Raw genomic sequence first — 22739 nt, forward strand, 5'->3', positions numbered from 1 at the left:
GCTCTGACTACGGTGACTCGTTAAAATATTATACGACTTCGACAAACTAGCAACCTAGGCACGAAGATGGATTTTGTACAGTCAGGCAAATCAAGAAGACAACAAACGTCGTCACTTCTATAATCAATCCATTATCTCAACATCCAAGGGAGTGTTAAAGATGGATGGACTTGTTTCAAAGTGAAACTGGCCACGGGGTTTCCATACAGACACGGAGCAACCCGATGATTGCAAAAACCTCCATATTTTCATTTCACATCTAGTAATTGAGGTTTTGAGGTTCAGCCTGGAAGGGGTACTATATGAGAATGTATAAGATGGGTAGACAAACGTATTTAACAAAGGGTGAATAGTCTTTACTTGCTTGAGGTGAGGATGGACACTAAAGAAGCTGGACGAAAGAATTCGGTCTGCTCCTCGGACACAATGTGTCGATAGAGGTCAGTTGCATTGGGCACTGTCCATAGTATTCAATGGTATTCGAACTTGTGTCAAAGGCAAACATAAAACGGTCTTGTCGCTTGTAGATCATTATTGAAGACAAGAGGGCACTTGACTTTCTTTTGTACGAATTGATATCATCCAAAGTTTATCAAAGAAAACTTTAATAACTGCACACAACCCCGCCCACATACCATTTGGACCCTTGTACTAATACATTTTTTTCAGTCATGTTATTTAATATAAATCCTTCTTGAATGTGTCAGAAAGAAGCACCTATGACCTAGCAATGCAAGGCTTCACACACTGATAATTCCATTAGGTTCAGGGAGTGCCTCGATTGATGGAAATACAGAGGAACAATTAGAGGTGGCTGAACTTCAAGCAAAAGGAAACGCCTCTTGATATCAAGGTAATTAATTTTGCAACTGTAAGATGTTTGCGAATTAAAGCCCAGAATTCTCTTGGGGGTTGCACCCCTTACAGCCATTTGACTAATAACTACACAATCAGTCGTCTAGCGCTACAGTACGGCTGGTCTGCAGCCAGCATTGGCAACACTTTCACCCATATTGGGTTTAACAAGCAATGAATCGAGAGTAAATACTGCTTTGCTGCGGATCGTGCGAAATTCGAGTTTCAAATTCTAAAAGAATCTAGGGCAATTAGGTTTGATTTGTTTTTATTCTGTAGCTTTTTATTTTTTTAATTTGTGAAATTGCAGAAACTGAGCTGATGCAGCTCGGATTATTCGACGACAAGGGAGTCGATTTAAAATGGAGTTTAATCTTATAACTGGGTTTAGCCTCGTTTAAATGGAGAGTCGAAAGTTTAGGATTGAAACATGAACTAAAACTAAAATAGAAAAAGTCACAAATAATCAAACAAACTCATGGGTAGTCCTCGGGTAACATTCAATGGTCAGTTACATTCAATGTTGTTACAGCATCAGCCCTAAGGTGATTTAGTTATTTAATTGTTACATTTTGAATATGTATTTGTCGGATGTTCAAGAGATTGTATAACTTTGACTAAAATTCGATTCAATATTCCAGGATGGGAGATGACAAATGTTATTAGGTTACCAAAGTCCCGGCAAATGCATCTCAATAATTGAGTGTCCCCTGTCGGGAAGTAAACGGATACACATATACCGCCGCTGGAGGCTGACAAATTTACTCTCAAACACAAACTCTATACCACACACGAAGTGATAACATCTCGTGTTTTTCTGGTTTGAGGGTTTCAATTTACTTAATTTGATTTTCGTCTATTCGCCTAGAAAAGATTTCAGTAGTACAAATTGTATACGATGGTAATTATTAATTAGCACTATTTAGTGTATACGCATTATGTTATGACTTGTTTCCAGATGATGTGTCGTCGTTTTAGTTCCTACATATCAATTTGTTGATTAGTGTTGTTTTAGGTGTTGATGGTGTGTTGTTTGTTGTTTGTAGTGTCTGTCCGTAGGTACGGGAACAAAAGCTCTTGCTTCACCTTAGGCCCAATGTTGTGCTACTTTTGTGACTGTTTACAGAGCCTTCGTATAAATTGTTAGTAGTAATATAGTTTTTTGGAATAAATTTAAACTTTTGCAACTCATTTGTTCACGACTAAGGCCTACTATGTATTTATTCACGGCAACATTGAAATAAATACATTGTGTACAAATTATCTATCTATCCATCTAATATCAAATTGATTGCATTTCACCAATTGCAAATTGGATACATGACAGATGAGCATCATCAAGGTTAAGTATTGTGTACCTTTTAGAGTAAGATTTTTAAACGAGGTTAAAGGCTTAAGTCCAATTGCTTAATGGAATTAAACTACCAATACAGTATCTGCACTGGGCAACCTCAGCAGTGTCCGGACCATGATGAACACATGTCATTGTGAAAAGCATTGCATCTTTGCAAATTAAAGGTCATGGCGAATCAGAAAGAAGCAATCGATGATAAATCCCTAAAAGGAGATGTAACGATTTGATGAGAGGGAAGATGGCTGTCTGATGCAGCAGCTGCTGCTTCGAGACTAGGGTACATTTATTTTATGGCGTCTCTCCCCATCTCTCTCCCTTCATCTTTATTTCTCTGTCAGCCAAATGTGCATAGGATGAAGAAGAACGATAAATATTATTGTTGTTTCAAGCATGAACATAGATATGAAAAAGAAATTGCTGATTGTAATCAATCTATAATATATAATCTTGGGATAAGACTTAAAGCCATTGGACACTTTCTGAACAGAACAAAAATTAAAAGTTCACAGATTTACTAATAACTTACAGGGTTTACAGAAGGTAATGGTGAAAGACTTCCCTCGAAATATTATTCCATGAAATGTTTTACTTTTTGAGAAAACATATCAATTATTCTCGATATCGAGAATAACGGATATTTTTTTTTTAACACATGAAACGTGCGGAAACAAGGGTGGGTTTTTGATTTTTGTTTTGTAAATATTCATGATTCAACACTTCGAAGGAAATAAGAGAAACCTGTTTGATCAGATCTTCTCCTAAAACAGTATGAGTATACTATTCTCCAGATATTTTACAGTGACTGAACATGTCAGTTAGAATCTGGTACTTACAGATTAGTAATGGAAGGAAGAACGCCGTTCTTTTTGTCAATATTCATTAAAACCATGTCAGTTAAATTATGCGTAGAGGTAGGAGTACCTGACTTTATGCGCTTCTATACAATTGCTTGACATTTGTGACGTAATTCATCCAAAAGATTGCGCCCTCTGGCAAAATATCAAAATTTAATCTGGTGACCATAGTTTGTATGGTCCCTTAATGTCAAGGCCCTCCAAAGTGCGCCCAACAATCTAAATACACTCTCTTCCCGACTCTACCTGCCCTGTTTGCCTGGTGCCGTAAAACTATACCCTAGACCAATGGTTGAATTAAGTGATTACTTCACGCCATTGCGTTGAGTGCAAATACGTCAAAGTTTCGCACCAAGTCATTAAGGGGGCACTGAGTGCATTCCGACGACAGTTTCCGACTCAGTCATGACCAGGAATATGGGTCGCTTAATGCTTGCCGCAATCACGGCCGGCCCCTCCTAAGACAAGAAACAACTGGGGGTAGAAGAGCATGCACTTAAATGCCAGGAGCTATGATATCCGGCTGTAATTACAGTAACCATTAGGTGATCGAAACACAATACATCCATAAAAAAAACAATACCAACTTCTGTAAGATATTGTACCATTGCGACGGGAGATAAACTTGTCTTAATATTATTCTCCAAGTTAAGTTTTCTATAATGTTATCTTACCGCAATTGTGAAAAATGTGACTTCTTTTTTTTCTTCTTCTTTTTTTAAGTGTGTTATTGAAAAGTCAATCTTCTTCTTATCATTTTCCATTGAAAATGTTTGCCTTCACAAAAGAACAGGTCAAATTTTGCTATGATTAACGGACCAATAGCCCAAGGATGTGGACACTATTTGCCCTCTTGGCTGTTTTATTTTCAAACCTCATACAAAAGTTACCAATCAAGTATCTTGACTTAAAGCTTGCTTGAATATGTCTACTAAATCCACATGGTTTCAAGTTTCGATTGGAACCAGCTGCAGTAAGATTAAGCCTCGCTCTGAACGATCAGGATTGTTCTTGGGTTTTTTTCATCCACAACCGACCTTATAACCAAAAAATATTTGTGATGTCAATAATCCTCATAATGTATTCGACCGGGGGTTGTTTCGTTAACATAACACGCAGTTTTGTTTCTTTGTTGGTGTTTTTTTTAATAGGCCTATGGTTTGGATGAAGCCATGGTAGCCTAACATTTGACGAAAGGAAAACAAGACGGGCCCAAGGAAAAAATGTAAGAGGATAAGGCAACGGCAAACGAGTTGAAGAAGTTATAAATAATATTAACTAAGCTTAAGCTTGATATGGTAAGAAATTTAAGCACGTGAACAAATCTGCTCCGAGCCTAACAGTTGTATGTTGATCACACGTGAGTAGTTGACATGTTGTGATAAAGATATCAAACTTTAACACATGATGTCACATTGCAATTAAGGACGTCATCGTCATAGACCAATGGTTTCGGTAATTCCCATGTACACTTTAATAAACCTATAGACGAACCTTCGACATAAGACATCGCTTAACAATAATCACACAGCCTTTTCATGTTGGCAGTCGCTAATAATGAAGGGATATATCTCTTTGATTACCTTTGCTATACATGAAATCGATTCATGTCTGACGTCTCTGCGTGCAATCATTTGCTATTTGGCCTTGGACTAGTTACGTTGAGAAAAAGTACCGTGTCTATCCAATAATGTTCCAGATATGTAATTTACTGCGAATTTGCAAGACCTTGCGCTCATATAGCAACATCCTTTTTTGTTTTATTAAATCGGGAAAATATGTTGATACAAAGTTCGGAATTGATGATGAATCATTGAGCTTTTATCAAAAACATTTCTACAAAGTTGGTAATTAGTTTCAATAATTCAATTCAATATTATGTTTATTTCATACTCTTTGTTGGAGAAAAGGATCAATTGTGAGAATTAAACAGTACAGAGAAATGTAACATAATCAAAAGCGCATAAAATTGTACAAGAACAATACAATGTTAAGGCTAATAATAAAAACATTGTTTGTACTTTGTTTTCACTGGTGATGAATAAACGGAGTCTTAGAGCTTCACTCAAAAGAAAAAGAAACAAATAACTAGGAATAACAGTTAACTAGATAACAGAACTAGCTGTTGAAACTGCCTACAAACAAGAGGAACCTAGTATTATACATTATGCATACAATTTGCCGAAGCACCTTGGTGTCTCAATTTAACGAGATCCTAAGAGGTGTGCTGTATGCAGACAGACATTTAAATGCACTAGGGTTGCCGTTCACCTTGTATTGATCATTTAAAGTACTGTACAACAAGAACCATGAGCACTTTAGTGTTCTTCTCATCATTTCATGATAAGATGTTTGTTCCAAATGTTGTTTCATAATCAATCATTCTCACATAAAGACACTGGAGATTGTTGGTACTTATCAAAGACTCTACTTGGTGTATCTCAACATAGGCATACAATAACAAACATGTGAAAATTTGAGCTCATTCGGTCATCAAAGTGGCGAGATAATAATGAAAGAAAAACAACCCTGTCACACGAAGTAGTGTGTTTTCATAAGCTTGATTTCGAGACCTCAAAATTCTAAATCTGAGGTCCCGAAATCCAATTCGTGGAAAACTACTTCTTTCTTGAAAACTACGTTACTTCAGAGGGAGCCGTTTCTCACAATGTTTTATACCATCAACCTCTCCCCATTACTCTTTACCAAATGAGGTTTGATGCTAATGATTATTTTGAGTAATTACCAACAGTGTTCACTGCCTTTAAATCAGTTTCTCACGTCTGCTATACGGACATGCGTTCTCTTGTCATAAAAATGTCTACCATTAGAGACACTTACATTATTCGAGTGGCGTGTAAAACGTGTTTACCCCTAGGCTGCAAATATACAGTAATATAATCAAATAATGATTAAGGATTTAAATTACTTCAAATTGCACATGTAAAACGCAAACACTTACGTATTCAGAAAGTCATGTGTAACTTTTCTGAATAAGCCAAAGTCTAGCACGTACTGATATCAACCAAGTATACGTGTCACTTTGAAGTAAAAGTTGTTCACAGATGTCAAAACAAACAGGTTTTCCAAATATAAAAACGTATATTTTGTTAATTTCTTAATCAATGATGGCATGACTGAAGTAATTCGGCTCATGGCTCCATTCTTCTGCATAGCAAGTTCACGTTCACAAACCGACCGTAACGATGAGAGTGGCATCTCAGAATGCTGTCGCCGCCTTCACGTTTAACATTGATCTTCCCAAGTTGGAACTCTTACACAATTATTTGGCGCCAAATTGTACCAACTCCAAGACTGTTTTCGCTATGGGTACGCTAGACTCAAACACAGGGCCATATGACCATAGTGTTGCGTAAGAACATCTTTAACATTTTAGTTAAAGGAATTGGGTACTTTTTCAAAATGTCAATAGATTTACTCTAAACTTACAGGGTTTGATCATAATGACAGTGGAAAGCTTTCCTTCAAATATTACTTACTGAGGTGCCTTAGTTTTTGAGAAATGAGTAAAACAATGTCATGAAAATACGTTTGTAAATGTTTAAAATAATTTTCGTCTCATGAGACGAAAATTATTTTCATGACATTGTTTTACTCATTTCCCAAAAAAGTGCAGCACCTCAGCACGTAATATTTTCAGGGAAGCTTTCTACTATCATTATCTTCAAACTGTGTAAGTTTAGTGTAAATCTGTGGACATTGTGTTTTTTGTCCTACAAAAGTTACATAGACCCTTTAAGGTTTCAATGACTTTAAATTGTAAAATTTCGTCGAGAAAAGAAATAATTTAATGAACATTCGAAAGATAACGACCTATGCTCTGATATTGTCTCTCATTTTTAATTAGTTAATACCTGTCTTATCTCTTGAAATAAAATTGATTTTAATTTCTAAACGTTGATGCTATCAGCGTCTGGCAAGACTCACACTTTGTTTTAATTAAAATTTAGAAGTAAGTTAACGGCCAACTGTTAGATTCACAAGACGTGTCTTCCTTTCATTAAAAACCACTTGTTTATGATAATTATCTACAATGTTATTACAAGTGTTGATGTTTTCTATGTATATATAATTAAGGTCAGAATATAGATTCGTCCGAAAGGTGCCCAAAAGAAAACAGGAGAGTTTTTGGTTACTGTTTGAAAAACAATCTACGAATAATATGGTTACTCGTTGGGTCAATATGCTGCCTCCCCTCCCTTCACTCTGAATAAACAGAATCAGTAATTTGGGCAAAACTCTTGCTATTTGTCGATAACTATTTGTTATTACAACCAAACAATTGTACAGTAGACCTCAGACATGCAATAAAAATTCTTTCCTGCTCAGAAAAAAATTCGTGTTATAGCTTACTGAGCAGATTTACAAGAGATCGCATACAAGCTCAAGGAAAAACATACAAACACTGGGGCACCAATAACAGCTACAGTATAAGACAATCGACTGATCAAAAACGGCTAAACACACACGAGTAGCATTGAATATTCAGTCAACTTCAGTTCGGAGATGTCTATGCTCATAAATAATCAAATTGTATTTTTGCCATCGTCCCCATCGAGGCCCGTATAATAAATGCATTTCTCTACTCAGACGTGATTTGGCTGAGAGCACCATAAATTCACGTGGGACAATTAGTCATGACAATATATTTGTTTAAAACCTTGTCTTCATAGGTCAAATTATCACTCTAAGAACTCCATCGAGGAATAACATCTGCCAAGTGAATAGCGAGTAGGAAAACGTAAATGGCCGAGTTCCCTAAAACATAATTTACAATGATGTGCTGAACAATTCTAGTAATGCATCGTTAATGTCATGGTAGAACATTTGCCGAAAAATGACGTGTGCGATGGATCAGCATCGAACAGCTTAAATCAACATGAGATTATCCAGAAAACATAACTAGACAAAACTTGCACAGAAGCTCTACTACTACGGAAAACCTGTTCTTTATCTACTCTCTCCACCTCTCTACCTCTCATCGCCCCTCTCCATTTCTCTCTGAAACACTAATACAATGTATTAACAGGTTGGTGTCTACTCATCAGAGCTCTCATTAATAATACATTCATTTATAGACATTCTGCTGGTGTTTAACAAACTCCTTTTAGAACTAATGCCGGTATACGAAATGACAGTTTCAATGCGTTTTCCGGCAGGTGGCGTTTTCGGATACAACAAAATCGGTTTAAGATTTTTTTTTTTTAGGATACCAGATGATGACGACAATTTTCAACGCATTTAGCTGTATTTCATAAATAATGGCTATTTACTAGCTAATGGTAAATTGAACCAAAGCAAAGCAAAGTGTTAAATCAATACGATATTGGGGTGATTATGCCTACTCCTAGCGCAGGGTTTTAATATTTTAAAGCAAATATTCATATGGGTTTAACTAATGCCTTCCATGCATATACGCACGTGAAATTAGGTAGCAAATGTTGAATATGTGTGTACAAAAACTTGTTCTTCAAAGTTGTCACGTTGTACTACCAATTATTTACCTTTCTATCATCACCACATGGTTGTCATAACGATAGGTCATACTTCTAAAGAATATTATCAGCCTAAGGTTTGAATTTTACTCAATCACAAGTCATCCCTACCTAAAAGCTTTAATTGACGTAAACAATGTCTGCCTCGGGAGTACCTTTACGCAGTATCAGATAATAACAAAAGGAGTAGGATCATTAAAACTGTAAAACATATTGACTAGCAGGTGTTAACAACCGTTCGTGTCATTCAGTTGTAACTAACGTGCACAAACTACCATTGGAAACATGACTGCATATAAACCATAGAGCAAGGATGATAAAACCACTTTGTAATGATAATACACTAGCATTGAACGCAAGCTAGACTGTTTAACGTAAATTGTTTATGACAAGTTGTATAACGGTAGAACGGCACGAACCTTGATCCACGTGAAAGAGTAGAAGAAGCTGTAAACACAGCAATGCTGGGCTTAGTCTAGGTGTCATGGCGGCATGATCACACGATGTGGCAAAACAAGAACAAACTTCTACCCAAGCACTCTCCGAAAAGCCTGACAAGATATTCTGGCTCGTCTGCTGATCTTCACTGTCGAGTTTTCAGCACGCGGACCTTGGAGTGTTCGGTGGCGAATGTCACAACAACCCGGTTTGCCGGTAGTTGCCGCCAGAAGTATCAAGCACGTGACACATACCTGAAGTCCATGGAGTCTTGCTTCACTGGCAACGGCTGGCTTCTAGTCCAGAATTAAAATGGTACGCGTATATGGAGACTTAAATACATGGACACAGCTATGTTGTAGTTCAAATATTGCTTTGCTTGGTGATAGTCTACTAATAGCCACTACCCATCTCCGATTGATATTCTATTGAATCTCCTGGGACCATCTATTATGATGTCAAATTCAATTGAGCAGTTTCAGGCAGGACTGATGGTAAATACGCAATTAATGCATTCATTTACAATCGTGCAAGATCCATGAGCATGACCTTCAGAACGAAATTACTGCTAATTGCTTTCACAGACACAAGTACTTTCCACATCCTTCAAACCAGCCCCAACCTGACCAAGTGTTTCAATTCTATCAAATCAAAAAACAATACTTGTCTTAAAATACTTCACAAACTATTGGTATGTTATCCAACGCCTCGATCAACGTTTTTAAAGGTATGCATTTTCAAGCATAGGTAAGCTCTATCTGCAAAATTTTTTGCCAGTTGTTTCTCTCTGTCAGGTTCTCTCGGTCAAAATTCAATTAGTCATTTCATCACATTGGTCACCATCCAATGAGTACACCTGAACTTGAACGTACTTTGTGATGTGTAAAGGAATGGTATGACTCATCATATTGTGTCTTTAGGGAAATAAAAACCTGCTCCTCTTCCACAACATTTAAAAAAAAATGAGATGTAAAATTTCTGCTTTATAACTGACTGAAGCCATATTTCATGGTTAGATTTACGTATTTCGGAGTGAAACATCTCTTGGCTTACGCAACGATTGGTAAAATGTAAGTTTGCTTTCGTAAAATCCTCATAGATATAACAAAAACACACAAACATCTGTAGCTAGTTTCAAGATGACTCCGTGCTCTACATGCTTCATCTACCCCAGTACAATTTCAGCTCTTAGCTCCTTTATCAAAGTCACTATGTATTGAAACGGGCCCTACTGACGTATTAGTGGACTATGGCGGGGATGTAATAACATGTGAGGTTGAAGTATCTCCCTGAATCCCAAAAAACAATTATTATCTGTAATCCGATGTAAGCGTTCGGTTGAAGAGAGTGCACGTTTTTGATTAAGAAAATGAATGAATTTAAATCCTCTTATGTGAGTGCCAAGACAGATGTTACAAACCAACCATGTCGAAAATGCATACGGTTTGATCTAACGTTTAATTCAAACATTGGGTTAAATGAACAGTTACAACATTTTGGGTGTTTAAAACAATAATAAGTTTCCGATATATGATTACAATTCTTCGCTCTGTTTACGATATTAGAGCATTGGTTAATGACGTCACAAGCTCAAACAGCGCCCTCACTGAGGTCAAAATGAAGTTCTATCATTGGTTGAGAGTTGTGCGTGACGCGTACGCGCTTTCACGTTTCCTATGGTTGACCTTTGGTGGAGCGGACTAATGCAAGGACTTAGTTTTAAACTCCTATCAAAAATAGCGATCAGATTTAATACAACATTTTGGTATCGTCAAATCTGCTTTGGGCAAATGGAAACAGTTTGGTTTACAGTGCCTCTAAGCGGAAATGTATATTCAAACGGTTGGTACACTTTGGGGCCTAAAGTAAAGTGAATATTGTTCTAATTAATTATTAATTTCCGTGAGATTCTGGTGATTTACGTGCGTACCATGCAGATGGCAAATCCTTCTGTAAAGTGTTCCATTTAATGATTAATGCTGCCGCACGCCTAACTGGAATGTCTGGGCTGGATGTAAATGGAGGTTTGCATCATTTGCGGGTTTTTATGACCAGTCAAGGTTGAATAAAAATTAATCAGTAATATAATACCATTTACATATTGCAAGAAAAGATACAATCAAATGTATATTATCCCGTGGCATTACTTTTCATTCCCATCTTCATTTGTCATCAATCGGTATATAAAATACAGGATAACAATGTAACAAAATAAACAAATTTTCACGAGAACAATACACTCAATTGAATTCTGAAGAATACTGTGCATTGAAACATCATTTTGGGGTAATCAAACCTTTCCCCTTTCTCTCAATGCTACGTCGTAAAATGTTCTAAGCGGTCGTGATATTGGTGTCTATATTTCAGGGCTCTTACTTCACAGTGTAAACCGACAGAGTGACGTGTGTTTGTGCTTCAAGCATGACGTTACAAATGACACTCCCACTAGTAGTCTGATCCTTGCATCAGAGGCAATTGGGTCTAAACCCTGACGTCTTACCACTTCTAGCATCACATTACAAATGACACTCCCACTAGTCTGATCCTTTCATTACTGGGCAGTTGGGTCTAAACCCACTGACGTCTTACCACTACTAGCATCACGTTATAAATGACACTCCCACTAGTCTGATCCTTTCATTACTGGGCAGTTGAGTCTAAACCCCTGACGTCTTACCACTACTAGCATCACGTTATAAATGACACTCCCACTGATCCTTACTTTAGAGAAAGTTGAGTCTAAACCCCTGACGTCTTACCACTATACATGTACTGGTTTAAATGCAATTTTCACAACGCATTCTAGTGAATGTCCAGGGACAGCCATAGCGCGGAATGTAATTAGGCAATACATGACTGCATCTCAAAATGTGACCACGGGCATACCCTACAGTCTAATTGTATTTGCAATTCCAGAATAAATGTTCGATTAGTCTGGCTGTTTTAGTTTAAATAAAAATTGGCATTTAAGAATGAGATTACTTGTAATTGCAAGGCTAATAACCCAACAAGAGGCCTGCTTTGGTGGAAGAGTGCCCGAAAATCGAAGCAAAGGGACGCTAAAAATAACATTCGGGTAAAACCAGCAGAGTTTCTGTGGCGCCTCGTGATTGAAAAAGAGGACACAAAATCGAACTGATTTGTCCTTACCGGAAACGAATTCACCACCACAAAATAATCTATTCTCAACCGCGTGAAATAAGTTTGGCCCCTAAACATGAACCCACCGGAGACATTAATAAATCAGTTCTGGGACCCGTTGTACCTTACGTTGCTTCTTTCCTGCTCCTCTTGTCTGTTTAAAGAAGAAGAAGAGGAAATAATCTTGCTCAGGGCTGTCTCATCAAAATTATAGGTAATCAATGGAAACGCCCCGCAGGATTTTTGCGCGCTCTCTTAGTTGTTACAGACCGGGTAAGGTTGACACGATCTGTGGGGAGCTAAGGCAACAACTCAGTCAAGCAGTAATGATAAGACTACGGCGTCCTCCTTAGAAGATTCCTCAAGCAAGAAGGTTGGTTGAGGATCTTAGACAGTGCTGTCACTGAATCCGTAAGATTATTTTTTTTTATAGAAGAGTATTTGGGCGTGATGTAATGTAACATTAACACAAACGTGGCTGTTTTTTAGCTTACATAACCACAACCAAGGCGAGACACCTATTTAAAACACTTCAACGTGGCACCACACCGTAACCACGAGACATGTTTATTTGTTTAAACACTGAATAAAAAATGAACATTTTACACGCGATCGTCTTAAAATAACTTAGTTTTGGAGCCAAATGTAGACGACTCTTTTCATTAAATGTTTTCACACTTGCAAACCAAACTTGAGTGTGAGTTATTGTATAGAAAGAAAAACTTGAGTGTTAAGAAATGACCTATCCAATATGTTGAGTTTTTAAGATGAAATTCGGGAATGGTCCCATACCGGCACGATTAAAGAATACACCCTGCTTTCCTAACGATGCAATTTCGTTCAAAAGAAATGACAACATTGTCAATGACAAAACCAAAAAACAAAACAGCAAAAAGTTAACAGTTAACAGTTTAGGTCTGATTAGGGTTAATGTTATGTGCGTCTTAACGTTCAATTAAAAATGGAGAAATAGTGATGTTTAATTGTCAGAACAGGCAGTCGTTGTTTCAAAATATCGCTCGATGCAATGAACGAATTGCATGTAAGTCAATAATGGAACTACAGCTCTATTTCATTCGAGAGAGAGAGAGCAATGCTTACAACAAACGTAAAGTATTGTGGTATCAATGGATAATTTGAGCCACTGACGCTCTGCAAATCTTGTTTGCGACATGGCTGATCTTTTGAAATTCGTAAAAAAGGCAGGATTGCATTTGGAATATTTCTAACATGGATTTATATCTTGATAACTGCTGAATTCGCCTAAGAGGATTCCTAAATCTCCACTCTCATTTCTAATCAAAGTTTGCAAATTTCGGGCTCTAAGGTTTATGGTCAGTAATCTCTTTGATTCATGTTATAAATGCAACCATACAAGTACTTTACCGTTTCTATTGTAAATAGAGAGGTATGGTACTTGTTTGGTAACCGTAGGTGCCTTTCCTAATTCAACTCAGAAATTATAACAAATATAAAACTCTCAAAGCCTCCTATATTGAAATCAAAATCCAATGTTTTGTTGATTCAAAAAAAATGTGTGTTTTTCTCTTTCATGTCTCATGTAACAAATGTCATTTGAGTGAACAAACACGCATAGATTGTCAAGAACCCTTCTAAGTAAATTGTGTTTTGAAACTTTAAAAATATCATAGTTACCTGTAAGATAATATCCCTCTTTAATCCATTCAATTCCCCATCTAAATTGAGCACTCTTTGCATAACAATCAATTTGATGTCTGCATTATTTACTGTATCTCATTTACCAGACAGATTTATTTACACACACTCAATCCTGGGAAGTGTGTTTGTTTTTGTTCATCTATATGTCCTTGTGGAAAGACTAATTGGATCGGTTGGTTGAAAGAGGGCGCAAATCCTCACGGCGCGATGACGCATGAACTATAAAATTATGTGGTTGACGGATCGAATTTGTTATCCATCGTGACGTCTAACACACAACTAAAAGCCTTTTTTACAAATAATACATGATATCGGTGTGGTTGAGAACAAACTAAATGGCTGTGTTCAAGCTTAGCTCGGGATAAAGACAGAAGCTGAAGAACAAAATGGGGGGGGGTGCATAAGTTGTTTGAAAGACCGAAAATGGGCAGTAGGGTGACGGTTAAGTGGAGGATTTGATATTATGTGAAAACAACTTTGCAAAGAGCGTGATTCGTTGCTTAATCGTTCCAAATTCTTTCAAACTTAAACAAGTAATGTTAATAAGTAAAGACGCGCTACAATGTCGTCAGCTGGTACAACGTCTCCTCAATTAAAATTTATAGTTGTTAAAATGCCGGCATTTTTTTGCATTCTCCCTTAAAATTTAGGCAATTTAAAAATTAAGGCTCTTTCAAGTTTTAGTCGATGGCAGTTATGTTCTTGTAAAGAGACACCTTTGCTCATTCTTTTTCTAAACGATTAAAAACTGTTCAAAGAAAATGTTTTGCTATGTGGAATTCCTCATTGGTTGCTTCCACATCCTTACGTGACATTTGACCTCAGAACAGAAAGCAACTGCTTCGTATTATCTTTGCAAAAATCTTGACTCATGAGTTCATTAAATTAGTGTTTATTATAAATCTTCTCTCACATGATTTCATAAAATGTCAATATTTCTGAGGTCAACAGCCGAATGTTATAAAGATAATGTCATCAACCCTAAATTAAAAACCTTCTTTTAAATTACTCATGTATCAAATGTGTACACCATGCAGTGAAAAACGGGCACTGTCCCGTCTCTGTGTTGTCAAAAATTGAATGTGCCAGGGGAGAAGGGCTGGATACTAAAAGGTAATGTCTCTCAGGAATAATTATAGACACATCGATATATTACGACACAACCAAAGTCAACCACTATGTCATTGATGGAAACCACGGGTTATCTTCAATGCACCGATGTAATAAATAATACAAATGCATTGATTTTGCTGTGTGTCTTCTCATTACAGAGCCTGATACATTCAGTAGTAGGTAGCCATCTTAAGTTTCTCAAAAGAACATAATCTACTCAACAGCAAGTAGATACACGCAAGGTGTTACCTTAAACCATTGGTACCTCACCATGCAACGCCTCAAATCCCATACCTTCAGGTTTACAACCAGATGATGTATTTACCTTTAACTTGAATGTAGTAGACTACACAGATTATTAATAATAAAAACTTGTATGTGGTTAATTATCGTCAATTTTATTCTCATTTCATTTCCCAAACCACGGGACATTTCAAAACAAATAATTTAAAGCCTGCACTGTAGCAATGAAATGCCAGGCTTCCCACTGATATTTAATTACGTAATGCATAAGTGCTTCAGATGACTCAGTATGCTTCTTAAAGATCGTCTTCTTTTACTTCTTATAATATTTATGGACACTAATCTTCCCAGGATATAAAGCCGTGTGCAACTATCCTCCTTAGAATGATGATTGTTGGTGTACAATGCATTGGCCAGTAAATGATCATTGAACAGTTTACCTAAGTCAGAACAACAGCTATAAAGTCGTTTTAAATTCAACAAATTGTGAATTTGTTAACAATATCTTAATGGTTTGAATATTTTTTATGGGCATGCAGCGACATAATCAAGGTCCCTCTGTAACACGTTTAGTCTCAAATGTAAAAGGAACTTAAAGATACTGAACGTTCAAACTGCATGGTTCAAACTCAATGCCAACGATCCAGGAGTACAGATTAATGTCTTAAGGGTTAAGTCACCTAGAATTCTCATGGGGACAGTCAGCAAAATGCTTCTGCTCTGATTCACGATAATATCAAACTAAAATAACCAAATAACACGGTAGCCATTCATCCACATAGGCTAAATTGAAAAGAGCTTTAGTTTCAATTCGGAATATTGTAAAATTCAAATCCAATTTCTGATAAACTAGAACTAATTTCCTGTCATAGTAATTTTTAAATGGTTGTTGATTTAATTTTACAATCGATTTGAGACTTCTATATATGAAATCTTAAGTGGTTGGGTTTGCGTTGTAAGCTTATATTATTGTTTGCAATGCTTTACCAAGTGTCCTTGTAACAAAAAGCAAGACACTGTCAAGTTGGTCTAAATATCATCAAATTCACCAAGTATTGCTTGCGGGAGACGACAAATTCCTAATCAAATTAAAAGGAAGATTTGTTTCCAACTCACTGGGAAAATGTTTGATCGGATGCAGACAAGATTTTTATTATTTGCCAAACAAAACAAACAACTCTCCCTTGGCTTATAACTACCGGTACACAGCGAAATGAAATATTTGTTTCGAGACATACCCCTTGATTTTGATATATCAGATTCGTTTGATCGTGCGCCTGGCCGCTGGGAAGCCCTCTAGGCGCAACCGTTTTTTCGTCTTTCTAGAGAAAGTCCAAATGACATGACGCGAGATATCATCAAGAGCATGGATCGATTGGAAAGTAATGAGCGTCACTAGCGTCACTAGCTGACCGATGCAACTGATAAAACACGGTTACCGTATTGCAGTCAGGCCTTTAACCCTAGCTCAAAATGCCTTAGAGAAATCACGAGTAGTGGTCATTACCAAAAAACACACTCGTTCGTTCTTTCTTCCAATTGGTGGTTATTAAAGTCTTTCATTTTTAGATTAGTTTTAGTCATGCCTAGACATTTAAACAGCTGTTACACCAAAGTAATTTGTATTGGATTTCGCTCTCGTTTGATATTCTGATGCACAGTTAATCAAGTATCACAATTATTAGTTATTATAATAATAATTACGAGTATCAAAACTTATAACAACAACAAACATAATAGATAAAAATGCAAATTTATGTTTTTCGCGCATTATAACCTTTTCCTTTAAACGATTTGTTATTCTTCTTTTTTATGAATACGCTTTAACCATGTTTGGTTTGCCCAAATTTCGGCCTCCGGAATATTTGAATAATTTTCAAGGACTGTGCCATACATACACATAAAGCAAGAATAACAATTATTTGTTTTCATTATGAACACAAGCATGTTATAAATACAGAGTGAGTAAAATATAACTTATAGATTTCGAAAATTTATTTGTATCCTCCCAAAGTGGATTAGTTCGAGTATTTTTACCAAGTCTATATGAACTTTGTAGTTAAACAAAGAAAACAATTCTCTTCATATAGCAAAACAAGAAATAATTTTTTTTTAGCACATTGACAGCAGTTGACAATGAAACCAGTCAGACAATTTTCGTTTTTTTTTTTTAGTTTTTTTTTTTAGAATGATGTTCAATTTGTCACAAATTTAAACATTCGAACAATTTTGTAAACCAACCGATTTAACATAAGGACACATTAAAGCATTTTGGGGCATTCGGAGTGCACTTACGCACACATGCCATGATAAACAGTAATGGCCCTACATCCACAACATTATATCTCTGAAAAGAAAACAACCGGAAATTGAAATGTTACGCTCTGAATACTAAAAAGCTCTTATACATTTTGCGAGGATGTGCGGAGGCTTTTAGCCAGACTACAATGTTTAGGGTTTTCTGGTCGTGTGTGTGTGTGCAAATGTCAATGATGATAGAATAAAGATTGATGTCAAGCTCGAGAGATCACAATGAATCAACGATAAGACAAGAAGGAATAGAAAACCAGGTCAGCCCTCTCCCTCCCCACCCACTTTGTTGTCATGCACGTTCACAAAGACAATCTCGAACCAACCCCCAACCACCTTAAGACTGTTCGGTAGAACATTAGCAACTTGTTAGTGGCAAATTGCAAAGTAGTGCACATCATTTGCCACATTTGCATCTTGGTGGAGGAAAACACATCCAAATAAGCTTTTCTTTAGTTCCGCTAAGCTTAGACTGTGCTTTCACATCTTTCCAACAAACAAAAACAATTCTTGGTTTTTGTTTTGAATTTTGAAGAAGCTCTCCGTAATGTACTTTCACATTATCTTGACATTGACGTGGTTGCACTATTTACACTGGACATTAAGGAGAAAACGTAAGACGATAAGCAACGATGCGTTGAAATGAACTTTGTTATTGCATTTGAAATTCCTCTATAGGAGTCCAGGCCCATAGGGGGGATTAGAAATAATCACAGTTTATTACATTCTAACCATTCCCAGTGATTTAATTCTGCACTCTTTGCTAGTTCCGTGGCAACATTAGTAAGAACGTAACTACAATGCACATGTGTTGAAAGAAACTTTCAAAGATTTTGTAGATCTCATCAAGAAAGAAGGCCCCGTGATAGCAGGGATGTACACGAGCAATGCAAAGAAAGCTCCATTGGGAAACCACAGTGGTCGAATCAAACTTTTTAATGACAGTGTTGTTTATCCTTGTCAAGTCGTGAAAGTGAAAGCCGGATATCAACAGATTTGACATTCAGAATTGTTCATCTGTTCATGCCTTTTCCATAACTGATAGGAAAGGTTTACTTCAAAAGACAATGTGCCACAATACAGAAAACGCCCACTCTAACGAAATTTGAAGAAAAAAATGACAAGACAACTTAAAGTTCCTCTTCTTTGTGTTAAGGCACACACCCACACACCCACGCGCACACGATTGCCTAAATGCTAGAAGGGAGACTTTTAATAATTTCAAGTTAACCAAAGAAAGTTTGACTAGAGTGAGACTTGAATTTGTGACGTCCGGATTAACGTGCCGGCGCTTACCAACTTACTTTTAGCTCGCAACTACCTCAAGATATGGCGATGAATGCCCGTGTCGGACTATGGCCCTACTACTACTACTGTACCTTACCAACTGAGCTATCTAACCCTTATGTTGGTGGTCTCCCTATATCAATATTGTTGTCCAATATTTCTTTGCTATTTTCCACCTCCATGGTTTAACCATAAATTGTTATTAACCAACACCAATGCATTTTTCAAATTAGAAAGTTATGATGAGTTGTTGTTGATTGCATTCATAATAGGCCTGTCATTAGTGACGGGTCCTGACATTGTTCTTCAGACTCCTTTGAAGAGGTGCTCTTTATGCCGTGAAACAAGTCTATTGTTATTCCTGTTGTTAATTATAGTGTCCAGTGATAGTCAAGAATCAATACCTTTTATAATTAAACCATAATGAGCAATTACCTGAACAGAATAACAGGCTCTTAAGTAAGTGCATCACAGTGTGCTACGTGGAAATATCATTCCAGTGGGTGGCTTTACAATTTGTACTCGTAACGAGGATGCCTTTTAGATTGGAATATCAACTCACTCTTCGTGTAAAAGATGATGTGGTTGAATAATACATGTGTTTATTTTAAGAGCTCCACTGATGACAAGAGAATGATTTTAAAGCCAATGACCGCATTGGGGTGGGGAAGTAATCATGTGGTACGCAGACAAAAGTGACGTCTTCATAAGCATCATGAGACAGGAAAATGTTTAAATAAGAGGCCACTGACCGCAATAAAATGTGATGAACTTCTCAAAAGGCAGTACAAGTATGAGCCAACTATCTTAGACAAGCATTACAGTAGTCCAGTTTTCTTGTGTCCCAGTTAAATATAAAGGCATTACCCACTTTGGAAGAAACCTAACATAACATATTCCAACTTGAAGTAGATTCATTATAGATGGAGAGCATTGAAGTGCTTTGCCTTGCTCTTTAAGTACATCGTCTCATCTTAGTTGATCATTCCCAGTAGAGATTACGGTGAGAGAGAGATCTAAACAAAGTGTCAGGAGTCCCTAGCTGCTATGTGTAATGTTGGCCTATCAAAACAAATACAGACTTATTGATAAAGAAGAAATCAGTTAGCATGTTATCAAGAACATGAAAGGGATTAGTTTATCTTAGAGATTGGGTTCTGCTTGGATTGCATCTGCCTCCATAAGAGCCACTTGGTAAACCGTGTAATAACGGCCAAGTACGACACTTGAAACAGCCTTGAGTTTATTTCAAGTGTGCAGACAATCACACAGTCCCGTTGGAGTAATTTGATAAAATTAAGAAGACAAAATCTCCAACAAACACAAATTTTCCCGGGATGATGCTATCATGCTTAGATGAAGATGAAATTATGACTGATAAAACCGCACAAAGATGGAACCGACTTGCCGTTAGGACACCGAAGGCATAATGTAGAATAGTGATATATGGTTTTGGTGACGCACATACAAAGGAGATACACGTAAATAACACCCCTACATTAAAAAAGGGGGGATCAATATTCAAAACGGTCGTGGGCCTTAGTCTGGTTGTGTGGACCTCGGAGAGTAGTGTTGATAGGGGGCTGGGAGGAAACTATTCTGATCTAATGGATTGTGTTAATGCACACAGCTGTGAAAAACAAACATGAGATTCAATAACGAAGCCGTGATGAAAGTAAGAAAAACACCCCGTACGCATCATGTGAAAACACTCACCTTGCATAAGACATCCTAGCAATATAACATAGTTCCACAAGTGTTTCATGTTGTCAGGATGTTGTTGGTGAGTCCGTCAGTTCCGACTGAAAGAGGATTCTCGGAGGAGGAGGGGGTGTTATAGGCAGCAGGCTGCCTGCAACTGCTGCTCCTGGTCCGCGGGTGATGATGATGACGATGAAGCCCAAGAGGTAGGAACGGAGAAAATGCCGTGTTACCGAACTCACTCAACTATTTCCCCCCGTCGCTTAGGGCTCATCGCACGTCCGATAATGATGATGAGGGTGATGCCTAACCGTCCACGTCTACACAATACCACAATCTTCACAGATTGAACATCGTTACAGCCTTGGGATACACGAGCCAATTAAATACGCTTGACTGACACAATAGCATCACTTTGCTCTATGCTACTCGTGATGGCGTCTTCATTTTGATATCTTGAATATGTCTCCAACTTTCCTCCTCTATGTGTTTCACAATCTCAATCTCAGCATCAATTTGAAGAAGCGTTAACTCTCCGTGAAGAGCAGATACCCAATACTGCAACCAAACTTCATCCACTCCTGTGGTTTTCAAGGGTCACGTGTGTGGTGAACTGTTCCTATTACGCGCGTTTTCTATCTTAAATGCATCTGAAACAGATTGATTGGCATGCGAGTGTCCACGGAGTGTTATTGGCTAGGTATCCTCGATGGACTAACACAATCGGAAGGAACGGTTGAAATCTAACTAGTCTCGCTCGTACATTGGTAACTTACCGTATGTATTAAGTGTTTTCTTACAAAGCCATTGAGGGAAATTGTCAAGTTCAACTTGCAAGCGTGTGGTAAAAACAACTGACGTTTCGTGTTTCAACAATAGCCCTTTGCCGTACAACAATTTTCCACGCACAGTCTTAAACAAGGTTAAAGCTGAGTAGTTTTCACTTTAACAATTTTACATTAATATTGATTACACACTGTGTCATGAAAAAGCCTTCTTTTAACAAAGCCTTCTTATACAACAAAGCCATCGACTATTTGTAGCATAGGGTGTTCACTATGAATAATTTTGGACCTAAAAATAAAAAATAATTTAAAATGTATGCAGTGTATGCTGGCATTCAGTCAAGTATATTTAATCCTACATCTACAATTGCTTACGGGTTGCACAGCACGTCGTAGGTTTGTGATATCAATGATATTGACAATTAATAATTCATTTTATAGTTTCCTGCAAAGAATCGAAGCTGATCTTTAACCTTTTGAGTAAATCAACTCCCAATTCACAGTTATGTCTCCGCGTAGCATTAATTACAATCAATGAAACAAACAGCTTGTCTACAATATACATAGTATGTCAACCATTCCCAAATAACAGCTGCGTTACAGAAGCACGTGTATCAATGAACATTCAAATAACTCAACCTCCTTCCATTCAGTCAATGAGCCAGCACCAATGTTCATAACTAAATATAGTATATAACAATATCATGTGAGGTGTCAACATAATCTTTATATTTGGTTTGTGGTAACACCATGTGTATATCTACTTGCCAGGGAGAGTTTGTATTTTGGAGAACTGTCTTGCTTTTATTCTACTACCGCAAATGTTTTCAGTTTCTTTTATTGACATAAAATTTTCTATCACAAATTCTCCACAATCTGATATGGGTCACCCATTTCTCCATTTTCAAAATCAGCAGTTTGCCCTGATTTAATTCCAATCCTGAGTACGACGGTCACGAGGTTAGAATGGGGACAGGTTTGACTTGTGAGAGTGTATGGTTTATGGATAGTCCGAGTTAAGCTGACAAATTGGCGTGGGTTAGAAGTGGAATATAGCACGCGTTGAGGATTGAGTCAAGAGGAATATCTCTGGATAAAAGGAGCATGAACTTCATCTTCTCGGACTGCCCAAGGACATCTCTGAAGAGAGATCAAGTCTGCATTGATCCGCTCATCCCTTTAAGCTTCACTAAACTGTCTTCAAAGTTTACATGGGTCTATAATAAGTTCTTTTAGCAGCATCAGAGCATGCAATAAATGAAAACTTCTGACCTGTCGATACGAGCTTGGATTCTCCCCTAATCATATACAAGGTATGATGTCACTTCCTACTGACACAGCGAAGATAGTCCGGGAAGTTCCCCCCCCCCCCCCCTTCCCCCATCCCCATCGCCCCTAGAGAAATTACAAACTACGTGCTTTATTGCATGGTCACCTTTCTAACTGTGAGGTTGGAAGCCGA

The 22739-nt window shown here is 37.3% G+C and overlaps 1 protein-coding gene across 2 annotated transcripts in view; it reads right to left on the minus strand.

The window, feature by feature from the left end:
• LOC139940733 (neuronal acetylcholine receptor subunit alpha-10-like) overlaps positions 1-21011 on the minus strand; it is a 41374-nt gene extending 20363 nt beyond the window's left edge. Inside the window, exon 1 of one of the 2 annotated variants that reach the window (XM_071937101.1) lies at positions 20508-21011. In XM_071937101.1, coding sequence (XP_071793202.1) covers positions 20508-20556 — 49 coding nt within the window. In that variant the 5' untranslated portion in view covers positions 20557-21011. Of the gene's footprint in view, positions 1-8998; positions 9351-20507 lie in introns of those variants that run through there. The other variant, XM_071937100.1, reaches the window with a different exon arrangement.
• Between the last annotated feature and the right edge of the window lie 1728 nt (positions 21012-22739).

Source organism: Asterias amurensis, chromosome 8, assembly GCF_032118995.1.
Source record: "Asterias amurensis chromosome 8, ASM3211899v1".
Lineage (NCBI taxonomy): Eukaryota > Metazoa > Echinodermata > Asteroidea > Forcipulatida > Asteriidae > Asterias > Asterias amurensis.